Source organism: Sceloporus undulatus, chromosome 2, assembly GCF_019175285.1.
Source record: "Sceloporus undulatus isolate JIND9_A2432 ecotype Alabama chromosome 2, SceUnd_v1.1, whole genome shotgun sequence".
Taxonomy (NCBI): Eukaryota; Metazoa; Chordata; class Lepidosauria; order Squamata; family Phrynosomatidae; genus Sceloporus; species Sceloporus undulatus.
This window is the reverse complement of record NC_056523.1, coordinates 20,208,988-20,221,291: the sequence shown is the minus strand read 5'-3', so window position 1 is coordinate 20,221,291 and position 12,304 is coordinate 20,208,988. Positions and strand designations below refer to the sequence as shown.

Sequence of the window (12,304 nt, the reverse complement as noted above, 5' to 3'; positions counted from 1 at the left end):
ACACTGTTGACTCATGTTCAACTTGTGGTCTACATGGACTCCTAGATCCTTTTCATACCTAGTCTCGTTCAGCCAGGTGTCCCCCATCCTATATCTGTGCATTTCATTTTTCCGCCCTAAGTGCAGTACCTTACATTTCTCCATATTGAATTTCATTTTGTTAGCTTTGGCCCTGCTTTCTAGTCTATACAGGTCATTTTGAATTTTGATCCTGTCCTCTGGAGTATTAGCTATTCGTCCTAATTTGGTGTCATCTGCAAATTTGATGAGTATGTCCCCAATTCTGTCATCCAAGTCACTGATAAAGATGTTGAATAGCACTGGGTCCAGGACAGAGCCCTGTGGGACCCCACTGGTCACTTCTCTCCAGGATGAAAAGGAGCCATTGTTGAAAACCCTTTGGCTTTGGCAAGTCAACCAATTACAAATCCATGTAACAGTTGCGTTCTCTAGTCCACATTTTACAAGCTTGTTTGCAAGAATGTCATGGGAAACCTTGTCAAAGGCCTTACTGAAATCAAGATATACTGTATCCACAGCATTCCCTTCATCTACCAAGCTGGTAATTTTATCAAAGAAAGAGATCAGATTTGTTTGGCATGATTTGTTTCTTTGAAACCCATGTTGACTTTTTGTGATTATGGCATTGCCTTCTAGATGTTCACAGACTCTCTGTTTAATGATCTCCTCCAGAATCTTTCCTGGTATTGATGTCAGACTAACTGGACGATAATTGTTGGGATCCTCTTTTTCCCCTTTTTGAAGATGGGGACAACGTTTGCCCTCCTCCATTCTGCTGGGACTTCTCCTGTTCTCCAGGAGTTCTCAAAGATTATTGCCAATGGCTCCAATATTACATTTGCCAGTTCTTTTAATACCTTGGATGTAGTTCATCTGGTCCTGGAGACTTAAATTCATTTAGATTAACAAGGGCCTGTTACAGACAGGCCAAAATAAAGCTGGTTCGAGTCACTTTGGAGGTATGGTATTTCAATGATGCAATCGTCCTAAGAGTCCAAAAGCCGCACCAAAGTCACGCTCCGGTCCTAAGGACCGGAGTGCAGCTTTGGTGTGGCTTTTGGACTCTTAGGACTCATGCATCATTAAAATACCATACCTCCAAAGTGACTCGAAGCAGCTTTATTTTGGCCTGTCTGTAACAGGCCAAGAGATTCTTGAACTATCTCTTTACTTATTCTGTGCTGAAATTCCCCTATTCTGGCCTCTGCTCCATTATCTTCAGGTTGAGCACCTTTTTCCTTTTCTGAGAAGACTAAGGCAAAGAAGGTGTTGAGTAATTCTGCCAGAACACATTCACGTGAATTTGCTTGTTCAGCGAATTTACGTGAATTCAAATTGTGTTCGAACTGCCTTCCCATTGCCTGAAAATAGCTTGCCATTGCCCAAAATTTGCATGTGATCACCTCTCACACAGTAACGTGAAACCCCATGATTGCATTCGGACTGACTTCCCATTGCCCAAAATTGCCTCTGGTAGTCTATCACACAATAACGTTAATCCCCATGATTGCATTCGGATTGCCATTGGATTATACTTCCAATTTCCCTTGTCTGATAGCGGCCATATGCACCCCCAGTGGGTTTCATGTCCAAGCAGGGAATCTCACTCTGATCTCCTGAGTTGTATCCCAACACTCAAACCATTATGCCACATTGGCTATATCTGCTGCAGTCAATTCTACCAAGGGATCCCCGGGTCTACTGTCTCCGCTTCATCACCTTTTGAAGAGTGTATCTACACTGTCAAAATAATGTAGTTGACACCCCTTGAACTGCCAGAGCTCCATCCTACAGAATCCTGGGATTTGTAAGACCTTGCAAAACTACAAACCCCAGGGCTCTATAGGATGGAGCTACCACACTTAAACAGGGTGACCAGAGGTCTTCCTTTTCCAGGACATGTCCTCCATTTCAACCTTCTGTCCAGGAGGAATTTCAGAATGGCCTCCATTTTGAGCAGCACTAAGAATCATGAATTTATATTTCTATGAGTATTGTTGTTATTATTTATTCATTTGTATCCCACTTTTCCTCCAACATTGGGACTCAAAGCGGCTCACAGTAACTCCAAATGCATCTGCGGAAGTAGGCTGAAGTCTAGGAATGGTCCTGCTGCCAACATCCTCCTTTCCATTAGACCCAAAGATGCTGCTACAAGATCTCTTTGCATCCTAATTTTACAGACTCACATAGCTATATCTTTGAGTTTAATTCATGCAGTTAAAAACTTACAAAAGGGACAATTAAAACAGAATGTATTTATAACAACAATCCTTGAAGAGAAGCAGGGACATGAGTAACACCAAAGAGAAAGAAGGTTAGGAAAATACTGTCCAGAGGGAATAATAGAATAGTTGTCCATAGAGAATCATTGGAAAATACTTGCCCATAGAGAATAATAGGAGAATACTTGGCCAGAGAAAATCATTGGAAAATAATTGACCATAGAAAATGATAGAACAGTTGCCCATAGAGAATAATAGAAGAATACTTGCCCAGAGACAATCATTGGGGTAGAGAATAACAGAATACTTGCCTATAGAGAATAAGAGGAGAATGCCTGCCCACAGAGAATCATTGGAGAATACTTGCCCATAGAGAATAATAGAATAGTTGCCCATAGAGAATCATTGAAAAAATACTTGCTCATAGAGAATAATAGGAGAATACAGTTGGCCTTTCTTATACACTGATTTTTTGTACACGGATTCAAGTATCCATGGTTTGAAAATGTTCATAAAGTATAAATTTCAAACATCAAACCTTGATTTTCCATTTTATAAGGGACACCATTTTGCTATGCCATTATATTTAATGGGACTTGAGCATCCATGGATTTTGTTATCCACGGGGGATCCTGGAACAAAACCCCAGTGTATAACATGGGTCCACTGTACCTGCCCAGAGAGAATCATTGGAGAATACTTGCCCATTGAGGGTAATAGAGTAGTTGCTCATAGAGAACACAGAAGCTGAGTTTCTAAAACATTTAACACCAAAAAAGGAATCCATAGATAATTCTCTCTGGGCAAGTATTCTCCAGTGACTCTCTCTGGGCAAGTGTTCTGCAATGATTCCCTGTGGGCAAGTGTGGCTTCCCCATGTGCAAGGACTGTCATTTGTTTCAGTAGGTCTCCTGTTGATCCCATAGAAGGAGCAGGAGGCTTCCTTTTGTGCAGCCACCAGAGGGCTCTGGGTATGGCTTTGGAAAGCAGGAGAAGGGGAGGAAAACCCCCCAGCTGCCAGTCCTCTCTTTCCCTCCTCTTGGCTGTGTGTGTTTCCTCTGCCTTGAGCTTCCTGGGTGACTCGGATGCAGCCCAGGAGGGGCAGCCCAGGCTCCTTCCAAGGCTGACACCCATCATGCCAAGCCTTGGGGAAAGCTCTCCTCCTCCCCTCCTAACACCAGCTTTGCCAGAGCAAGGTGGGGACTGTTGCAGACTGTCATCTCACCATTTCCGGCAAGCCTTGCTCCTCTTTGGTGCAGGATGCCAGGAGCCAAAGATGATGGAGGGTGGGGAGGGGGGATTGGTGGGATCTCTGCAAACAAATGCACCATGGGATTTGTTTTTGTTTTTTAATGCATGCATGCATGCTCCAGATTTGCAGCCACTACAGGCATCTATCTTCTCAGTGCAAAGAATAAAATAAAATAATATTGGAAGCTTCTCTTGCAATATATTTTCTGCTCACCATCAGCTTGATCCAAGAGTGGTTTCTTTTCTGGAGTGGGAAGGTGAAAAGCAGGATGCTGCTCAGTTCTGTTTTGTGAACCCCAGACCTAAAGGAATGGGCTTCTGTTTGGCTGCATTACATTAATGAAGCCCAAGAGATAACATGTGCTCTTTATTTGTATTGTTTCTCTCCAGTTATGCCCACACTGCTTTTCAGTCTATGGATAAGGCAGCCCACAGAACAAAATTCACAAGGTGGGAATAATATAATAATAATATTAATGTTTGTACCTTTTCGAATTTATATTAATTTTTAAAAATATTTTCAAGCTGTGAATGGTTGAATCTGTGGATAAAGAACTCCTGGATACAGAGGGCCCACTGTACTAACAATAATAATAATGATAATAATATTGATCCTGCGGGAGAGGCGAGATAAAAATAAAAACTGATTATTATTATCATCATCATCATCATTATGTTTGTACAGTGGGCCCTCTGTATCCACGGGTTCTTTATCCACAGATTCAACCATCCACAGCTTGAAAATATTAAAAAAATAATATAAATCCCAAAAGCAAACTTTTTTTGTTTTTGCCATTGTATATAAGGGACACCATTTCACCATGCCATTGCATTTAATGGGGCTTGAGCCATCCATGGATTTTGCTATCCACGAGGGGTCCTGGAACCAAACCCCAGTGGATACCAAGGGCCCACTGTAATAATGATAATGATGTGAGAAAAAGATCCCAGCATTATACTGGATCAGAGACTGCACTTGAATCCAAAGTGGCATGATGTGGCAGCAAAAAAGGCAAATACAATGTATGTGTTTGTGTGTATGTGCTTGTTGATATATAGCAATCCTATAGAGTATTTTTTTTAGGCAAAGAATACTCAGAGATGGTTTTGCCAGTTCTTTCCTCTGAAATTAAGACTCCTGATCCAGGCCTCAGAGGTAGAGAAGAACTGCTGGCCCTCATCCCCTTCCCCACCACCTTTCCCTTCTCCTTCTGTGTCGTGTCTTTTTAGATTGTAAGCCCAAAGGCAGGGAACCCTCCAATTAAAAAGATTGTATGTACAGCGCTGTGTAAATTTACAGCGCTTTATAAATAAAGGTTAATAATAATAATAATAAAACAAGCTCACAGCACCTGGTATTCATTGGCGGCCTCCCATCCAAGTACCAACCAGAGATGACCCTGATTCGTTTCCAAGATCAGACGGTATACCAATGTGATTCCAAGGCTGCATCTATGCAGCAGAATTAATACATTCTCACATGGCTTTGACTGGCTCCCTGCTGTGGAATTCTGGGACTTGTAGTTCTGTGAGATATTTAGCCTTCTCTGTCAGAGAGCTGCAATATCTTTTTGCATACTGATACTCCAGACTAACTACCCCTTGGGAGTTAGTCCATTTGCTTTCACTTTAGGGGTAAGGCTGCAACCTAGCCGAGGGGTTCCCCATATCTAATCATGGGATATGGTTTTCCAGAAAGGGAGATTTGGGTAGATTTTTTGTGGGTTATGCCAACCACAGATGTAGGCAAAATGTCAGGAATAAACTCTTCCAGAGCACTGCCACATAGCCCCCAAAACCCACAAAAAGCTATGGATGCCAGCTGTGAAAGCCTTCGACTTCACAGTTTCAGTAGAATTAGTTGTTTAGAAGCCTAGTTCTGCTATTGCTTGTAGAGGATGCTGGATCCCATCAGCAAAAGGTTTGGAACGGGTTTCTCTTCTGTATACCATCTGTGGCATCCTTTACCAATAATTTATCTTGTAGTGGTAACATGTGTCTGTGTTCACCACCAAAGCATGTCCTTAGGAGGCATGGAACTCCACCCAATTCCAGCACAAAACAATTACTAATGGTGAGGAAGTACAATAACATTCAAAATCCAAAAAGACCGATACCTTTATTGGACCAATCAAAATGCACAAAATACATAATGCGAGCTTTTGAAACGCTACTTCTTCATCAGGCAAAGGTATTCAAAATCATACAGGAGGGGGATGGTGTCTTTTGTGTTGCTAATGGTGCTTACATTTTATTTCCTGGACCTTAAGACTCTGTCTTCCAGAGCCTACATGGACAAAAGGAATGGCCTCTGTGTGCATGGATATATCTTCCATACCGTCTTAACTGAGAACAACAACATCTGGACAGAATGTAGGCCTGTGAATTTTTCCCCTCCTATATGATTTTAACATCTTTGCCTAATGAAGAAGTCAGTGGAGATTCAAAAGATTGCATCATATACTTTGTGCATTTTGGTTGGCCCAATAAATATATTGCTGCTTTGTGGATTTTCGATGTGATTATACTTTGCTGTATGGCTAACACGGTTACCCTTGGATATGTTTAATGACGAGGAATGTTGTGAGCTGCAAATGAACAACATCTGGAAGGCTGCATCCCATTCTGGGATTTAGAGTGACTACTGGCAAGTCCTATGGCAGCAAAGGCTATTCTTTTTACATTTCTGCTTTTTATTCCTGGCTTGTACCAGGGCAGGGGGAGATAGCATGCTTGGGAGGTTGACTTTGGCTCAAAATGTTTAGCTGCTGTTCCCCAAACTCCAAGGACTTGGTGTAGGTTACATCTTATGTATTAAGAACTAGGCCATTAGCAGAGCTTGGGGAAATTCATATTTTTGATTACACCTCCCAGAATCCTCCAGGCAGCACATCTATGTGATTTTTCCTCCAAGCTCTGGCCATCAGTGAGAAGTTTACCTAGGCATCTTGGAATCTCCTGATATAAAAAAATTCTGATGTCTACAGAAGTATGGAATTTAACAAGAAATTTGTAACAGAATGTCTTCCTTGGATCTTTGTTTCTGGGATGAAATGTAATTTTGAACTTTTCTAAGTCTGAATTTGATGTTTCTAAATTTTCAATATTTTAATTTTAAGACTGGATTTTTGATATAATAGCCTCATTTGTCTTCCCCCACCCCAAATTATATCTGATTAGTGGAAAAATTATGGCAATGCTAAATATTTGCCAATTGCAGCATATTATATTCTGTTTTTCTAAAGCTAAGCATAATTATTTACATGGGCTTGTTTTACATGCACATCAAACATGGTTACAGTTTTTAAAAGCAATACTTAAAAGAAATCTGGGTTTTGCAAGCAAATCTAGAAGCAAAGCTCCAGGGGTAGTTATTCTAATGGACAGGCTCTTTTTTTTGCCCCCAGATGCCCGAGATCTCCAAGGTAGAAGTTGAATTTCATGAATACGCAGGACCTCTTACTGGAAAGATCTCTACTGGAATATCATGCAGGAGAATTATGAGACACTAATCTCTTTGGGTAAGGATCTGTCACAACTGGGTGACCTTGGGCAAGTCATACTCGCTCAGCCTCAGAGGATGACAAAGGCAAACCCCATCTGAAGAAACTTGCTAAGAAAACCCTGTGATAGCATTGCCTTAGGATCACTGTAAGTCAGAAACAACATGAAGGCACACAACAACAACAAAGGTCAAAACCAACACCTTAAACTGTGTGCTCAGAAGCACATTGGAAGCCAGTGCAGTTCCTGTAAGACAGGTGTTATATGGCCCCAACAATAGGTCTGGCTGCCAGATTTTGTAAAGTAGGCCCTTGGTACCTGCTTGAGTTTGGTTCCAAGACCCCCTGTGGATACCAAAAATCCGTGGCTGCTTAAGTCCCATTGAATACAGTGGCCTAGTAAAATGGTGTCCCTTTATAAAATGGCAAAATCAAGGTTTTCTTTTGGAATTTATATACCTTTTAAAAATATTTTCAAACTGTGGATGGTTTAATCCATGGATAAAAAAAATCTATGCATACTGAGGTCTGACTGTACTTGTTATAGCTTCTGCATACTCTTCAAGGCTGTCCCACACAGAGTACATTACAGTAGTCTAAATAGGAGGTAACTTATGCATGAACCACTGTGGTGATATTTGCCCTGCTCCAGAAAAGGCATAACTAGGACAGACATTTTTCAAAATTGGCCCCTTGGATCCACTGAAGTTGTCAGCTTCTAACTTGAAGGACAGCTGTATCTTAAGATAATGCTTTCGTGTGGTGACAGAAGGGCAATGAGTTCCTCAAGTTCAAAGCAAAAGAAGCCCACCAGCCTGCATTGTGTTCTAATGGTGTCTTCTCAACTCTTTCTTGATAGCAGAAGAGATGGCCATCAGCCTGCCTCGGATCACTGCACTGGCTGAATCCCACCGGAGAGGGGTGGCATCAGGTAGAAATCACACGTGTGACTGTACACGTCATCCAAAACAAAACTGAAACTGTATCTAATTATCCTCATCAGTAGAAACAAGAAACCCACATTCTAATGCTGCAAAGAGGGCTTCTAATTTTTGAAAGACTTTTTTTGACATGGTGCATTTTTGAACTGTTTGGAAATATTTGCAGAATGTGGGTAGATCAATTATACAGGGATATATTAATTTGTATATTTGTTTACATATTCACATATCAAAGAAGGTAAGATCTCGCCCTGCTAGATCAAACCAAAGGCCTGTCTAGTCCAGCATCCTGTTTCCCATAATACCCAGCAAAGTGTTCCATTTGAGCCCCCAAACTGCACATGTGCACACCCATCTACCATAGCAACTTGCATTCAGAGCCCTGCTCTCTGTTTTCCTGGAAGTAGCATCTGGCCATCATTACCCATGACAACCATATTCTTCATGGATTTATCTAATCACCTTTTAAAGCTATCAAAATTGGTGGGCACCACCACATCTTGTAGTAGAAAAACCCATAGTTGAACTGCATATGCTTTGTGAAGCCAATGAGGATTGTTTCTAAATACAGTCCAACCCCCATGTCTGTAGAGGGGATATGTGCCCAGACATACTGCAGATAGCGAGAATCATGATGGCAAACGTTATATTTCTGCTGGATATTGACCATAGAGTCACACTGGAGGATCTCCAGATCCCTAAAGAGGTGGTCTCTAGGGATCTGGAGGACCTCGAGATGCCCAGAGAGACATTTTTCCCTCTGGACCTTTTCCCCTCTGGATGCAGGTTAGTGAAACTTGACATACAAGGGAGTACTTGCGTACTCTTCTGGTACTGAAGCTCTAATTTGGTTTTACCAACAGGATTTCCACTTTCCAAACCTGACTTGCTCTCCTGGATGGACCGAGGGGAAGACCCATGGGCTTCAGACCTTCAGGAATCTGAGAGAAGCGAAGTGTCAACTGATACCCCACCATGTAAGGAACCTCCCCCTTTTAAAAAAATGAAGTCTATTTATTTTTTTTATTTTCCTGGATTCCCCCCCCCCCCCCCCCCCCCCCAAAACAGGGATTCAGTGTAGTTTACAATAAGATTGAAAACTGCTACAGAGAAAAACAGAAAAGGGTTTCTTGTTAAATCACAATTATATGAATTGCAACTTTAAGGAAACCTGGATTCTATTCCTCAAAGGGGATAAAACTTAGCTTGTTTTCTGCTTCAGCAAGTGTTGAAAGGGAGAGGAGCAAATCAAGGAAATTGTGGGAAAGGGTGATGCAAAAAAAAAGTAACTTTCCAAAGCTCCTTCTGATAATACAAATGCAACAATTTGAGAAAATGGTTTTTATTCTACTGTAACTTCCATGCTGGCCTGGGGATACTGTGAGTTGTAATACAAGAAAGGTAACTTCTCATCTCTGAGAAGTGGCAGCAGCTCCAAATGAGAAAATAATTACCTTCCAGTAAATTCACTGTGTAAAAAGAAGCATGGGTAGAAGGCAGCTCATGTCTGCATTGTTTTGTCTCCTTAGGTGCTGAGCTGGGAAGGAAGAAAGAGGATATATCTCAGCAAGAAACACCCAGCAAGGCAGGAGGCACCTTGGAGGAGATGCCAATTGTGGGAGAGACCCCGTTGACAGGGACAATATTGAGATGTTCAACAACAGAAGGAAAGGAGCAGCAGGGACAACTTCAGGTGTTGAGTGCTTCCAAAGGAGTGTTGTTCCCTGGGAAACCACAAGGGGGTGACAGAAGCCACCAATGTCCTGAGTGTGGCAAAAGCTTCAGCCAGAAGTCCAACCTCTTACGACACCAGAGGCTCCACCTGGACGAGAGGCCTCACAAGTGTGATGACTGTGAGAAGAGCTTTTCTGAGGCCGAGGCACTGTCCAAGCACCGCAAGTCACACGTGGGTGACAAGCCTTACAAGTGTGAGGACTGTGGGAAAAGCTTCAGCTGGACCTCCCACCTGGAGAGGCACCGGCGGATCCACACAGGAGAAAAACCTTATGAATGCAAGGAGTGTGGGAAGGCATTCAGTGTCGGGTCACACCTGGAAAGGCACCGGCGGATTCATACGGGGGAGAAGCCATACCAGTGCAAAGAGTGTGGGAAATGCTTCACTGTTAGTTCAACCCTGGTCCAGCACCAGAGGACTCACGCTAACGACAAGCCCTACCAGTGTGAGGACTGCGGGAAAGGCTTTAACCTTAGCGCCAACCTTGCCGCTCACCAGAAGAAACACCTGGGCCAGAAGCCCTATGAGTGTCCTGACTGCGGGAAGAGTTTCAGCTTCACTTCTCATCTGGAGAGGCATCAGCGAATCCACACAGGGGAGAGACCTTATCAGTGCAATGACTGCGGGAAGAGCTTCAGCCGCAGTTCCCATCTCTACCGGCACCAGAGAATCCATACGGGTGAGAAACCACAGCAGTGCAGGGACTGTGGCAAAAATTTCTACCTCAGTGCAGCCACCCTCCAGCATCTCCAGGCCTCACCAATTGGAGCAAGAGATCCCACAAAATGCACTGAGTGTAGTCGCAAAAAAGTTGCCCCTCAGCCCCCACCTCCACCATCACCACCACTATGTAGTGAGAAACCTTACAAATGCTCTGACTGTGGTAAAGGTTTTGGGCAGAGTTCGTCGCTGGTGAAGCACCAGAGGATCCACACAGGGGAAAGGCCTTACCAGTGCCCAGAGTGTGGAAAGAAATTCAGCTGGTGCTCAGCCCTGATCAAGCACAAAAGGATCCACACGGGTGAAAAGCCGTACCGGTGCGAGGAGTGTGGGAAAGCCTTCAGCGTCAGTTCACACCTGGAGAGGCACCAGCGAGTGCACTCTCCTGACCGGCCCCACAAGTGCACTGAATGTGGGAAGACTTTTGGGGAACTGGCATCCTTAGTCAAGCACCAAAAATCCCACATCGCTGAGAGCAAACGCTATCGGTGCCCCGACTGTGGGAAGAGCTTCAGCTGGAGCTCCCACTTGGAAAGGCACAGACGGATCCACACGGGAGAGAAGCCCTATGGGTGTGGCGACTGTGGTAAAAGCTTCAGCGTTAGCTCCCACCTGGACAGGCACCGGCGGATCCATACTGGGGAGAAGCCATACCGCTGCAATGAGTGTGGGAAAAGCTTCAGCGTCAGCTCCACCCTTCTCCAGCACCAGCGGACTCACTCAAGCGGGAAGCCCCACAAGTGCAAGGAATGTGGGAAACGCTTTGTGGCCAGTGCTCAGCTCCTCACACACCAGAGGACCCACCGGGGTGAAAAGCCTTATGAGTGTACCGTCTGTGGAAAGAGTTTTGGCTTTGTCTCCCACCTGGAGAGGCACCAGAGGGTCCACACGGGAGAGAAACCTTACCAGTGTCCCGAGTGTGGGAAATGTTTCAGTCGCAGCTCCCACCGCAACCGCCACCAGCGCACTCATGCTGCTGACCGGCCCCCAAAGGGAGGCATGCGGGAAGGAACTGAAGGAAGTGCTTCCTCCTCTTTCTCCCAAGTCAAGCATCCCAAGGAAATGGTTCCTGTTGTCCCTGAACCTTCGCTTTCTCTCATGCCACCTTGGTGGAGTGAGGCAGACAGGAGTGTCACCACTTCAGTTGCTTCTATGTGGCCGGAGGCATCAGCTCCGTTCCAAGGCCCCATTGTCCCCAATCCTGCCCCAGCTGGGGGCCTAAGGGGATGGGGCATGAAGGGGTTCTTGCCTCCAGATACATGGAGACTCGGAGAAAGCAGTTCTGGCTGGTTGTCCACACTCACCCAAGAGGGGTGGGCACAGCCTCCTCCCACCTCCTAACTAAACGGTCATGCTGTTGGCAGGGTGGGGTGGACTGTCCTCTAGATTGAGACAGAGACCTAACGCAACCATTCTGAAAAAAGCACATGGCACACTCCTGATGGGATGATACCACTGCAAATGGGCTGAGAGGTAGGGAAGGGACATCTTTGAGTGGAACAGAACTCGGGCTGCTGCCTCACTGCAGATTTAATGCAGTTTGACACCAGTTTAATTGTCATGGCTTCATGCTATGGAATCCTGGGTTTTGTAGTTTGTTGTAGCACCAGAGCTCTCTGATAGAGGCAGCTAAATATTTCACAGAACTACAAATCCCAGAATTGCATAACACTGCAATAATTCTGCCATGCAGGTGCAGCCAGGTGGGATCTTTTGTTGTTCTGTGACTCACATAAAAACAATCCTGCCTACAGAAAGCTAGTATGTGATTCTCAAGAAGCAGAGGTTGGGAAACTTTTTTTTAAGATTGTGCCTCCCAGAATCCCCCATAATGGGTTTGTGTGGAGTTAGACTATCACCACTATCACCATCACCACCCTCAATCAAATTTTCTGAGCTGTAAGGCGA

At 44.2% G+C, this 12,304-nt stretch overlaps 1 protein-coding gene across 3 annotated transcripts; it reads left to right on the top strand.

Annotated features, from left to right (window-relative positions):
- Positions 1-3,320: 3,320 nt before the first annotated feature.
- LOC121923967 (zinc finger protein 345-like) lies at positions 3,321-11,976 on the top strand. Of its 3 annotated transcripts, none has more exons than XM_042454942.1 (6): positions 3,333-3,442; positions 3,888-3,947; positions 6,905-7,018; positions 7,863-7,931; positions 8,805-8,918; positions 9,471-11,976. In XM_042454942.1, the coding sequence occupies exons 3-6, from the start codon at positions 6,985-6,987 to the stop codon at positions 11,735-11,737; spliced, it is 2,484 nt and encodes an 827-aa protein (XP_042310876.1). In that variant the 5' UTR covers positions 3,333-3,442; positions 3,888-3,947; positions 6,905-6,984; the 3' UTR covers positions 11,738-11,976. The 3 variants fall into 3 exon arrangements, with proteins under 3 accessions (XP_042310875.1, XP_042310876.1, XP_042310874.1); XM_042454940.1 differs by having other exon boundaries at positions 7,860-7,931; XM_042454941.1 differs by lacking the exon at positions 3,888-3,947 and having other exon boundaries at positions 3,321-3,442; positions 7,860-7,931.
- Positions 11,977-12,304: the final 328 nt, after the last annotated feature.

What these genes read in the sequence shown, in the direction of transcription:
- LOC121923967 (XM_042454941.1), top strand. Translation starts at nt 6,985, where the DNA reads ATGCAGGAGAATTATGAGACACTAATCTCTTTGG. An exon ending in CCGGAGAGGGGTGGCATCAG is followed by an intron (nt 7,932 to 8,804) that starts GTAGAAATCACA and finishes TTTTACCAACAG; the next exon opens with GATTTCCACTTTCCAAACCT. An exon ending in GTCAACTGATACCCCACCAT is followed by an intron (nt 8,919 to 9,470) that starts GTAAGGAACCTC and finishes TTGTCTCCTTAG; the next exon opens with GTGCTGAGCTGGGAAGGAAG.